Below are 13,594 nucleotides of genomic sequence, written 5' to 3' on the forward strand. Positions count from 1 at the left end.
ATATTTGCATAAAGAAACAAAAATCTAAATGTGCAAGCTATTAATGACCAATGACCCCCCTTCCTTATTAAGGCAAATCAGTTATGACAGGTTCCCTTTTTAAATACACACTTTTAGTCATGGAATGCAAAGGAAACATTACCTCTACAAGATGATTAAATATCCCCTTGACACTTTTACAATGAGTGTCTAAAGTTATAAAATATCTTGCAAAGCATATTAGCACTTGTTCCAGACATAAAACATTAATGGTTATCAAGCTGCTCGATCAAACGGGAAGTAAAAACAATCAAATTACAGTGTTTTATATTAATATCATAATACAATCTGCTTTAACATCACAGCACACTCAGTAACAGTGGGCAGTAACTCCTAACAACAGTTTTCAGTTTTTAAATGACAATCCAAACTATAGGGGATTTTCATAAACCTGGAGGGATATTTTTATAAGGGCATACATTTGTCTTCAGCATGTGTCATTTGTATGGCACAATAGTGTGTGCTATTTTTTTTTAAGGTTAGGGAAAAAAAAAATAAAAAAAAAAAATAAAAAAAGGTATTTTTGAAATTGCATTGCAAAAAAAAAAACGTCCAGCCCAGTTCACCTCTAAACTCCAAATCAGGAGCGAGCAATCTGGGGTGACAACACCGCTCCTCCATGGTATTGAGTGTCATCACAATAGGACAGGAAGTCAGTTTCAGGCTTCTTGAATGTCAGTAAACCCAAAAATGTAAATTTAATCTAAAGTTCCAAAAATATTTTCTCTCACCATGTCTGCTGATGGTTTCTTTAAATGTGTAATCCTGTTTACTAAATACTTGGTGGCCCCTGCAGTTCATCATAATTCCTTACTCTAAGTGGCAACGCTATTCAGACATATCCACACACTTTAGAGTTGCCACTCTGTCTGTGCATGCTCCAGTTTCAGATCAAAGCATCTGATTTTTCTCCTTTTTCCACTGCTATCCATCCCACATGACAGTCCTGACCATGACTGACAGCAGACATTTCCTATTTGTCACATGACCAGCACGGGGGACGGATAAACAAGGGAGCAAAGAGGATGTGCACTGCTGTCAATCACAACCACTGAGCCACTCTACATGATGTGCAGGGGTGTGACATAGGATCACGCAGATAATTTAAAAAAAAAAAAAAAAAAAATGAAACAATGTTTGTCCATAAATCAAAGCAACTATTGCTTTATATGGCTTTTTTTGAGCTTTTTTTTTTAAATTGAGAACTTTTTTTTTATAACGTTTATTTCCCGCCAGAACGTCAACCAGCTCTGTGTGCACGAGAACAAAAGGAAAGGAAAACAATGCAGTGACGTGTGCAGGACACGTCACAGGCTAGGGAAGTGGGCTGCCCACTTATTACACATTGTTTGGAGAAAGATCACATAAATGACTTACAAAAGAAGAAAATTAAGGTGTTTACAATAATTATAATGTTGTAATATATGGACCATGAATTTAATTTGACTAAATTGCACTACACATTTACTACATACTAAACTGCAGTACACATATGTAAAGAAAACTAATGCAGCCATTGCATCTAACTGCTATATATTGCTTTTTTATGCACTTTCAATTTATCTACTGTACCTCAACATTACATTTATGAAATATAAATGCTGCTAAACAATTACTTTTTAGAAATCATTTGGTCTGGGCAGGAGGGGGGTTTAGGTGCCCAGTAAGCAAGTGGTTAATAAGTAACACTGTATTATTATATCAAACGGAAGAGTGAAGATTCATGTTAAAAGCAATGTTTATTTGTAACTGGCTCTCATTAGAGTAGTCAAAAACAAAATAATAAAATAACCGTTACTTTAATAAAAAAAAGAAAAAAAAAGAAATCATGGCAGCTCAAAAAAAAGTGTAGAAATCTTGAATTGTTTAAGTTGGCATGTCCAACATATGTACACAGCATGCTGAACATGCGCAAATCAATAACTTGCGTGCACTTTGAGATAAAAAAATGAGAGGTTATCATAAGTTTTCTTGCTCTCTGACAGGTTCATACAGTGTAAAATTAGGACAGGTTTTTATACCGAATTGCATGAACCAAAGCCCTAACAAAGGGTTCTACAAACAGGGGAATAAAGCAGTTTCACAAAAGAAAAAGTGATTAGCAGCAGTCTGGAAGAAGTAAGTCAAGTAATGATGGCTCTCTATACATCTCTGATACAATGATTAACTATATATCTGGTAGCACCTTAAGTCATTCTCTGTGCCTATCTGATAGTGAAGTGAAAGGGCATGGAAAGTATCCAGACCCAGGGAGCAAATCATGTGAAAGCAGCCAGAGCTATAGATCAAAGTTCTTTCACTCTATGCAGAAGTAATGTCATCCCACCAAACCAGGACTCAAGAGCAGACAAAACCAGGCAGAAAATCAGAAAGGCTCCTTAGGATCCAGAGATAATAAAAGGAGATAGAATGAACAAAATAGAAGAGAAACAGATTGGCGGGCCCTAGATACCTTTAGGCCTACACAGCTGGTTTACATCCTGACTTTAACTTAGGAGACGGCTCCCATTCTCTCTTCATCACTAAAAAAATGATATCTGTCATACTGCTACTATATGAAAGATGCTTTATGATTTTAACATGCAAGCTACTAAAAAAGGAGGCAGGTTTCCCAAGGAAAAAAAAAAAGCTGTTGTAATTGTGCTGTGAACACCCGCTATTTGGCTTCCCTGGATTTGTGTATGTCACATGAAAAGCCCTTCTCCTGCCACCTGTGTAATTCCTAAGCAGCATTCTATTCATTTGCTGGCACATGACACATGCATTAGTTACAGAGGTGTGAAAGCACAACACTGAGAAACCTGGATATTTGCAAAGAGAAGAAAAAAAAAAAAAAAAAAACAGCCGCCCCTCAGAAATGCATTCATCTATAGATAGAAACGTTCTACCATACATTCCAGTAAACAACCACGTAAAAACCCCTACATAACAAGCATAACATATTCCAATATTCATTCTCTGATCCAAACACCTTGGTGAACTGGACACAGAATTTTATAAAAGGAAATACATTGGTTTTCACATAGCCTTAGGATGTTAAAAATTAGCAAAATCCAGAAGACAGAAGATTCCTCTGGATGTTTGACTTTGCCTACTTATATTTTTTTAAGCTATGCCAACTGTATTCATAAATGTATAATCATTCATCAGAATAACAAAAGGTAAAAAAATAAATAAATTAACAGCTATGTGAAGTCGAATATCTTCAGCGAGCCGTCGAGACAAAAAAATGCTTTTCAGGTAACCAGTCTGACAACAGGGCATTTTAGACTGAATGCTTCCCAAGGCTAGCCATATATTATACAACTTTCTTGTACAATTTTCCTTTAGATTTACTAAAACCATATAATGTAAGGTCAAACCTAAACACTTCCAATCTGTATGCAATCAGACAGGCCCTTGCACTACACAGAAGGTAAAACTAAAGATACTTTAACAAGAAAACTGTGTATTGTATCCTCAGCCTTAGGCAGCATTCCCACTGCTTTAGTCTTATTATTTTATTTGTTTTTGACCCAGAAATGTTTTGATTAATGTCTCACCCAACAACGCACCAACTGTCCCTATTGATATAAGGAAGATAATAAACAAGTGATGCATTCGTATTAATAGAGTTAACAAAATTAAAGAACAGGATGAATGCTCAAGAGAGCTGGGATTTTTAAGGTGCCAATAGCACAATCTACAACATAAAAAAAATATGTACATTTTATCTAAATTCATATAAAACATCAAAAATAAGTAGAATTTGATCAAAATAATTTAATTAGGTATCCACAATATAGTTGTTTGCCATCGAATCAGTAAACAACTATACTGTGGATACCCAATTCAAAAAATTATTTTATTAAATTTTACTTAATTTTGGATTTTTTTATTTTGAATAAATAAAAATGACGTAAATTTTATCTCATGTTGTAGATTTTGTTATTGGCAGCCTAAAAATCCCAGCTCTTTTGAGCATTCATCCTGTTCTTTAGTATATACAAGGGATACGGTGCCAGCAGTATTTCCTCTGATCGACTATTTCTTGCGGTGGAGTTATGAAAATTAGTTAGGTTCCTTTCTTTACCTAGACTGTCTCAGAATTCAGGACATTAGTAATTAGCCGCCCCACACCCCACCCCCCCCCCCCACACCCCCCAATTGCAGTACTTTTTTTTTTTTTAAGGGTAAACTGGATCATAGCAAGGCAGATGAGGGCCACTCATTCAGCCCCTGTATCAGTACACTGCTTCTCCTTTCCTTAGTTACACATCTGAGCAGAACAGAATCTGGGTAACATACAGAGAGGCTGTATACATGGCTTGCATGCGCTTTGCTTTATGTCTGCTTAGTGCTGTAACAAAGCAGAGGAGAGGCAGCATAATGACAGACTGAATGAATGACCCAGAGCCTCTCTGTTCCTCATGTGCAATTGCCTGATCAGAATATGCAAAGGCCTATGGGAGAAAATCCACACTTAATAGCATTTTGGTAGCGGGGGGGGGGGGGGAATAAGTGATTTTTTTTAAAGGGGGAACTCTGAGGCACGAGCACTTGTGCTTCCCCTAGTAAACACAAGAAATAAAAAAGCAGTCACAGTCGGTGGAGAATATTAAATGTTTAGACTTTCTATGGCAATACGATTCCAAGGGCCGACTTACTTTAGTTGCTTTAAACTGTGCAGTCCAAACCTGTATGCATAGCCCAGGCCGCAAAGGGTAAATGTCAGGTATTTTCAGTGAAATACCTTTTGAGAAATTACTGATGTGTCTACCCAATTTTATTTTGCAACATATAACCTTCAGATTTGTTGCTTCCCACTCCAGTGGCTACATGTATCCAAAACAATAAAATTAGCAAAAAAGCTAAATGCACAGCTTAATTACATATTGAGAATGGTTTTACTTGCCAAAGAATTTGTAATTTTGTTCAGTCTGCTTTGTAATCTAGACACCCCGGCCAGGCAGTACACCCAGGTCAAGTGCCTCTGTGCAAACCCATCTGCAGCTAGGCAATACAGAACTACCTAGAGCACTCTTCTGTCTCAAATTGGACAATGAAGGAGCAGCGACAAACTTATGAAGTCTTCCCTGCATTTCCCCCTTGCTGACCCTTCCTTCCGCAGTCAGTGTGCCGCTGAACTACAGGAAGCCAATATCTAGACAAAATTATGCTTTTTTTTTTTCATTTTTTTCTTCCTGGAATAAAACTTTTAAGTTGGAAGAAAAATTAAATTAGCCTTGTACATTTATTTTTAAAATGCAAACACTGAAAAAAAGGACTTTCACACAGAACATTAACACATGCAGATATGATTACTTCTAATTAATAATAATAAAGCTGTACATATACACCACTAACAAAATTTAACACAACTATAGATGTATTCAGATTCTTTTAAATTCTCCCACCTTTGTTGTAATTTGTTTTTGAAGGAAAAAAACACTGTCCTGGATATTGTAAACATTTTGTCTTCCTTTGCTATAGGCTTTTTTTCTTTAAACACAATATGACCATAGAACAACAAAGTCTTCCTAAAAGATTTCTATAGGAAACAGTAGTATTAAAAGGCGAAGAAAAACAACAAAACAAACAGAAAAGTAGGCAGTTTGGTGCTAGGAGGGGCCTTGGCATAAACAAAAGCACCAATGTATTTCATGGGCAATTAACTAAGGGAACAGCTTTACCTCAGTGAGAAACCAGCACATGCATGGGGTCTTGTGCACAACATGAATACTAGCTGAAAATATCTGTTCATCACAACGTTATTAAATTACTTAGAGAACCCAAGATCTCAGACACACCTCAACATTAAGGTATAAAAGTATACACTTCGTTATATGAGAGCAAAGCAAATAACCTAGCTACATTTAGACCAATTCTAGCTTCCAACAGTTACACCTTTCCTAAAAAAATAAACTAAATTGATACACTAGGATCTTAAAATGATTTGACAATTTGGAAGCATCACTAATTTAAGTGAATGCACAAAAAGAAAAAAACTCACAGCAATAAAAAGCAGGTTAAGACATTGCAGTATTTGCTTAATTTATTTATATGATTTTTGAAAAACATAGAAAGATCTGGTAAAAACAAAATGTAGATGTTAGTGTATAGAGGCAATTTACAAAAGAATAATCAAATAGAAAGGAAATGTAGAAACGGATAAATATGGGTGAATTATCTTAGAACAGCATGTTCTGCGTTTTTTTTTTTTTTTTTTTTTTGCTATATTGTGGTTTTATTTATATAATTTCAATATAATTTATGAATATGTATATAGAATAGAAATAAAATCATAAACTAACATTTGTGTAAAAAAATAAAAACACTAAGAATTTAATTAAAATATCCTAATGCTAAAATGAAGTAAGATTATGTACCAATGCTGTGTATAAGGCAGCATACAAATAAACACACTGCTTATGGGTGCATAATACATTTCTTTTTAATAACTAGGATGTATATGAAAGACTGTAAATTCACAGAGAAATGGGAGTTTCTGCTACTGAAAAGACTAACGGGTCTAGTATATTCATGACTGCATAGTTTCTATAAAAAATAAAAACTCCAAATGCATATATATATATATATATATATATATATATATATATATACACACACACATACACACACTGTGTTGCATGTGCTACTTACGTGTGGGGGAAAAAGAATCTTTATTTACATTTTTAGATTGTAAGCTCTAACGAGCAGGGCCCTCTGATTCCTCTTGTACCAAATTGTAATGTAACTGTAATGTCTGCCCTCATGTTGTAAAGCGCTGAGCAAACTGTTGGTGCTATATAAAAACTGTATAATAATAATAAATAATATACACACTGCTGCACATGTTTACATATACAGGTGTGTTTTTTTAATATATATATATATATATATATATATATATATATATATATATATATATATATATATACACACACATACATAAACAGATTTTACACATATACACAAACACATACTGTACAGACATACATACATAAAGCAATTTAAAAAAAATCAGTACATTACATTTCAATGATATATGAATAAAACAAAATAGCAACTAACAGGTTGGAATTGATAAAGCAGCATATTAAAACAAGTAAAGCAAGGCTTACACCACCTAGTAGTATTTTACAAGTAGGAACTCACTTGCATATGAAAAATTCCCAGTTCTGTAAACCAACAAAGAGGCAGGCACATTTTCCTAGCATTGTGATCTGGATTAAAACTGTCATTCTAAGATATTTCTAAAATCCGTTAGCTCAGCTCTATTGCTGGAGAAAAAAAAACAACTTCTCTATTCCATAAGTCCATCCATTCCCGGCAGCAATTCAAGCTTCATCAGCAGTGCAGGAATGTATGGAAATGACAGGCAAAGGGCACGGAGCTTTTCTATAAATGGAAGCACGTCTTGGTGACTTATTAATAAAAAAACAAAATGATGTCTCCATTATATTTAAAGATGGAAATGCTGAAGATTCGCTATTCTTTCCCTATATATTAAATACATTTGAAACATTTTTTTATTGATCTACATCGATCGATATCACTACCCAAAGCTGCAGCTCCCTATTCTTCCAGGTGTAGCCGATTGATGCCCAGGACTGCGGATCTCCGCTTTAAATTAGGTTTTGTCATCAAGTACAGCGGGAAATGTCAGATACAAAATAACCTGATGACACAGAGAGGGGAATAAAAAGGTTCTTCATTCCTGTATGCTGGACCACAATCATTAGACACCTTCTATGATTTATACATTTAAAAAAAAAAAAGCTACACAAAATAAAAACAAATTGTTCTGAGAAAAAAAAAAAAAGTTCCGAGAGGAAAGTTGGATAAAATCTATCTAGAGAAGAGGAAGTAAAGTATAGCAGAAGATGAGGATGGTGAGGATGCCGCCGCACATCAGACTACACGGGACGCGGCGACACGCACACAGCCGGCTCCCCATGACAGCTCACAGCCCCGCCCACATGTCAGCCGACCAGGATCCGAGCACAGTGTGCAATGCCAGTCCATCCATCCATCCCAAGGACAATTTAAAAAAGGGCTCTGCAGTAATAGAGATCTCTGGCAGGTTGGCTGCACCTTGAAAATAGGCATTGCGGCGCTGTACAGTGAGGTACTCCTATCCATCATCACTTAACTCAGAGATGTGCCTGCGCATTCTACTGACACCTGAATTCTGGATAGAAGACGTCACTTCGCTGTATATACAACATCCCCCCTCTCTACCATCACTACATTACTACTGCTAAAGAGAATACACTGGCCGCATATCACCTCTAATTGCCAATAATACACCTACAGGATTGTTAGTGACATGTCAGCTCCATGACACACACCTACCAACTTCAACAAAATGCTCACACCATAATATAATAAACGACACCCACCCGACCCAACTATTATATGCATGTAGGTTTGTGTGTGTGTGTGTGTATATATATATATATATATATATATATATATATATATATATATATATATATCACACCATACACTAATAGAACTATACCCACCCGATCCCACTAATATATGCATGTAGGTTTGTGTATGTTAAGTATATACACACGAATCTACATGCACATATTAGTGGAATCGTTCTATTAGTGTATGGTGTGAGATATATATATATATATATATATATATATATATATATATATATATATATATATATATATATATATATATATATATATATATATATATATATTTATTTATATTATATGGGGGGGGGGTGTATTATATACACGCATACAAGCGAATAGTCCTTACCATTTTCAATCATGAATCTTAAAGTAACTTAATATTACTTTTGGAATTAAAGGAAATTAACAGCTGACAACCTGATAATATCGTGACACTACATGTGAACAGAAAGTACATATGGAGATATATGTATTTTAATTAGAAAAACGATCAGTGATGTGGAGGATGCTAGTAACAAGCAGGTGTATTTAAAAGCCAAAATCCAGAGAAGGGTCCCCACCGACCGGCCCATCAGAACTAAACCATTCCCACTATGGGACCCCCTCGGACATTGGGCTAAATGGAGACTCACAAAGTCGTCAGACAGGTAGATATTTCATGATACAAAAATAATGCATTCCCTTTTTTTATAGTAAAGAAACCGCCTCAGAAATACAAGAATAATAATAACGATCAACACACAGGTTAAAACTATACAATACATAAATATAAATGGTATTGTAGACTTCAAAGAAAATGTATGTGTGTGTGTGTATAATATATATATATATCCCCCCCCAACAACGTGATCTATACAATACACAAACGTATAATGCATTGCATAAGTCATAGAAAATATGATATAATATATGTGTGTTCTTTACAATACACAAACTTTAGAGTACATAGAAAAAAATAAAGATTTATATATATATATATATAACGATATATATAAAAAATAAGATTATAATATGTAATAGTTATATATATATATATAATTATTATACACACAATCTATGTGTACATGTCGATATATGTAGCCAAGTTTCTGAATATTTAGCACCGATAAATCCTATTTCTATAGTGTAAGATAAAGAAGAAAATGCTATATTTCACCATTTAACCTTCTTCCATAGTTCTATACAGAAGTCATAGTAAAGCAATGATAACATACACACAACACAGCTCAGTGTAAATAGAGATGATAAATATTAAAGGGATTTGCATAAAGTGGTAACAAAGCAAGAAGCACTTGGAAGAAATTGTGGTGACCTAAAGTAAATGTTTCTGTATTTGTTTTCTACAATAAAGTTTTGTATTTTCTGCTGATCAGACTGATGTGAAATGAAAACAGATGTTTAATAAGAAGGGAGAATGGTTGTCACGTGTTAACCCCTTGCTAGAAGCAGGCGGCCCCCCTCGCCTCTCCGGCAGAGGAATCCTAGCACAGCAGAGCTGCCAGTCTTCTGGGTGTCAGTACACATCGCAGTCCCTGCAAAGCCCACCACCTCCCCAGCTGACACGGAGCCTAGACCCCTCTACACATGACACAATCACTCTCCACATCCATTGGAGTTAGAGGCAGGTCAGCTCCGCCATGTAGCAGTCGTTGTGGTGATCGGTGAAGACAAGGAGGGTACCCGTAGTGGTGGCATTGTCCCGGGCTCAGAGGGGCTCTCCGGCTGTTTGTTGGTCATACATCTTCCAGTGTAGGTGCAGTTCGTGCACTGCTAGTAGAGGGCTGCTCGCTGTGGCCGCTGATTGGCTGAGGCGCTGACAGCTAAGCGTTCTATGGAAGGTAGAAGGGCCCGCCCCCCTCCTCCTCCAGGGCCTTGGGACCATTCATAAAACTAGGCAACTCGTGCAATAGCCCTGAGACAACGCTTAGCAGGATCCAGGCGGGCACACTGCAAACTTCTTCTTCACCATCCTGTGCCACCCTGACCTTCCTCAGGACACCCATCATCACCATCTGCGCCAACTTCACCAAGGATTGGCCCTGCTCTAAACACAACCACCAGCGGGCTACGCCTCCAACAAGAAGAAGAGGAGGAAAGCTCATCATCACCCCTATAGACTGACCATGCGACTTTAAGTTGAGTGCCTGGTGGGCAGCTCTCATTCTCCTCCATGAACACTTTGGCCACACTTGTCCTGAGGCCACCAGCCCCTGTGCCCCCGACCATTGGCATCACTCTGAGCAGTGCTGCCGACAGGCTCTGATTAGCACGTAGAAAAGCATTGGATCCCTCAACGTACTGCGATCCCCCGGTGTACAGCCCGGACCTGTGCCCCAACATGATCGCCGCCCAGGCCAAGCTGGTCTATCAGCTGAACAAATACTACACAGAGCGCTGCCAGGCCAGGAAGGCGGCCATCGCCAAGACCATCCGGGAGGTGTGCAAAGTAGTGGCCGATGTGCTGAAGGAGGTGGAGGTGCAGGAGCCCAGATTCATCAGTTCCCTGACCGAGATCGACGCCCGCTACGAGGGCCTGGAGGTGGTCTCCCCCAACGAGTTCGAGGTGGTGCTCTACCTCAACCAGATGGGGGTCTTCAACTTCGTGGATGACGGCTCCCTGCCGGGCTGTGCGGTGCTCAAGCTGAGCGATGGTCGGAAGAGGAGCATGTCCCTGTGGGTGGAGTTCATCACGGCCTCCGGCTACCTCTCGGCCAGGAAGATCCGCTCCCGCTTCCAGACTTTGGTGGCCCAGGCCGTGGACAAGTGCAGCTACCGGGACGTGGTAAAGATGATCGCCGACACCAGTGAGGTCCGCCTGCGGATCCGGGAACGCTATGTGGTGCAGATCACCCCGGCCTTCAAATGTACCGGTATCTGGCCCCGTAGCGCGGCTCAGTGGCCCCTGCCCCACATCCCCTGGCCGGGCCCCAACAGGGTGGCAGAGGTCAAAGCAGAGGGCTTCAACCTGCTCTCCAAAGAGTGCTACTCCCTGACCGGCAAGCAGAGCTCCGCTGAGAGCGACGCCTGGGTCCTCCAGTTTGCCGAGGCCGAGAACCGATTGCTGCTGGGGGGCTGCAGGAACAAATGTCTGTCCATCCTCAAGACCCTGCGGGACAGACACCTGGAACTGCCCGGACAGCCGCTCAACAACTATCATATGAAGACCCTACTGCTCTACGAGTGTGAGAAGCACCCCAGGGAGACCGACTGGGACGAGGCATGCCTAGGGGACCGGCTCAATGGTATCCTCCTCCAACTCATCTCCTGCCTACAGTGTCGCAGGTGTCCGCACTACTTCTTACCCAACCTGGACCTGTTCCAGGGCAAACCTCACTCTGCCCTGGAGAGTGCGGCCAAGCAGACCTGGAGACTAGCCCGAGAGATCCTCACCAACCCCAAGAGCCTGGATAAACTATGAGACGGTCACTGGGAGTGACATGGAAGACTACATTCCACTGTAGACCAAAAGACATTAGCAGCTGGAAGGCTGGATTCCAGTGCAGGCCAAAGGACATTGCATGGGAAAGTTTACATGTGCCATGTCAGTCCCAGGACTGCTGCAATGTTAGGGCCGACCCATACTTCTTTTCTTAACTTTTAATGCAAACACATAGCACACAAAAAGAAACCTTTAATGCACTTGCAGATCACAAAAGTGGCGATCAAGGGTTGGGGGAAGAACTCTAGCAATACTTTTTACCGACTGACTCCAAATGTTCACCCAATTTGTGACAAAGGGGTGAGCGATATGGTGCATGGCAGGACTTTCATAGCCCCTCTGTCCCAAAATCAATCCCATTTTATTTATACTCCACCTGAAACGCAGACACTTTTCCCTGAAGCGGCTATTAAAAAAAATATATAACTTTCCATTCTCCGATCACAACTTTAATTTTTTATTATATTTTGCTGTGATTTAACAAGGTCCCAAGATCCGGACCAATTTAAATTGTCTGTCCAGGACTAATTGGAAGCACCGAACAAATCCCTTTGTCTCAATTTCTTCCACAACCTAAGAAGAGCGGACCAAGCTGCCCCCAGCACCCTTCAATGGGGTGGGACGTGGAGGGACTTTTCCTTGCACAGGAGGTGAGGGGTGACTCTCCCCTTCCAAACAATGTGAATCAAGTCACACGAGAAGCAATCGGACTTAAGAAAATCAAGGTACATTTTCATAATGAAATGTAGCAATTTTCTTTTTATTATTATTATTTTTTTTTGCCTGAATGTTTGTCACAAAGTGAACAAAAAATTATTTAAACTATATGTACAAATTTTCTTCTTTAAAAGTTTACCAAGGTTAAATGTATTATAGTGCCAACGTCAGCCTGTGCCCAGCAGCTGACACATTGAAACCAGAAAAAGAATAATAAAAAACCAAAACAAGTATAACTTCAGATGTTTGTCTTGATAAATGAGAACAGAGAATGTATCCTGTGTGTGAGAATGTCAGAGTGCTTTGTGGTGTGTGAAATCAGTCTAATAAACCACGTTTTACTTATCTCTCCATTATATTCATCAAACAGAACGAAGCTTTGAAAGCGATACAAATATATACAAAGCTGGACTGGAATTCTACAGTAATAAGTACAGCAAAGACAGTGCAACATATCAATTAGACCACCGTGGAAATACCATCATTTTAAAAGTAATGAAAGTCACCACTAAAGTTCAAAGATATTTATTACAAATATTATATTATAAACTACATTTTTACAGAAACCCTTTAATAAAAGCTTGATCATTTAAAACAATATATATATGATTGTAACGATGTTGTTGTACCTTCCTCTCCTCATTTATAGCACACACAATATCCCGAGGATACATATTTTTAGTGAGATAGAGGAACTGTCCTATAATGTCAAACCCGTCTAGTTTAATGACAAACAGGCTGCTAGCCGGTGGCTACTGATTGACTGTAAAAACAAGCAAAGTGTGAATATAAACAGGGATCTTATCTCTCAGATCCTATCTCCACCGCAGGCTGCCTATAAAGCTTGTCATAATGTTTTCTTCTACACTGATTAGCACAATCCCTAACACAACACACAAGCCATGCTCATTACAGGACCTACAATAGGATTTTTACATTTCACTAACAAATGCCTTGTATCGACACAATAATTGGGGGG

At 38.7% G+C, this 13,594-nt stretch overlaps 2 protein-coding genes across 4 annotated transcripts in view; one reads left to right on the forward strand and one right to left on the reverse strand.

The window, feature by feature from the left end:
• The window catches only part of LRBA (LPS responsive beige-like anchor protein), a 939,113-nt gene that overhangs the window by 344,375 nt on the left and 581,144 nt on the right, over positions 1 to 13,594 (reverse strand). Inside the window, exon 1 of one of the 3 annotated variants that reach the window (XM_077477024.1) lies at positions 7,177 to 7,798. The exons of the other annotated variants lie outside the window; for them this stretch is intronic. Coding sequence (XP_077333150.1) covers positions 7,177 to 7,227 — 51 coding nt within the window. The 5' untranslated portion in view covers positions 7,228 to 7,798. Of the gene's footprint in view, positions 1 to 7,176; positions 7,799 to 13,594 lie in introns of those variants that run through there. 3 annotated transcript variants of the gene reach the window in all.
• MAB21L2 (mab-21 like 2) lies at positions 9,991 to 13,213 on the forward strand. The gene is made up of 2 exons (XM_077477025.1): positions 9,991 to 12,623; positions 12,986 to 13,213. Exon 1 carries the CDS (start codon positions 10,798 to 10,800, stop codon positions 11,875 to 11,877), a length of 1,080 nt encoding a protein of 359 aa, XP_077333151.1. The 5' UTR covers positions 9,991 to 10,797; the 3' UTR covers positions 11,878 to 12,623; positions 12,986 to 13,213.

Source organism: Lithobates pipiens, unplaced genomic scaffold (genome assembly GCF_037356315.1).
Source record: "Lithobates pipiens isolate NorthernLeopardFrog02 unplaced genomic scaffold, aLitPip1_a1.2 Scaffold_13, whole genome shotgun sequence".
In the NCBI taxonomy this organism is placed as follows: Eukaryota; Metazoa; Chordata; class Amphibia; order Anura; family Ranidae; genus Lithobates; species Lithobates pipiens.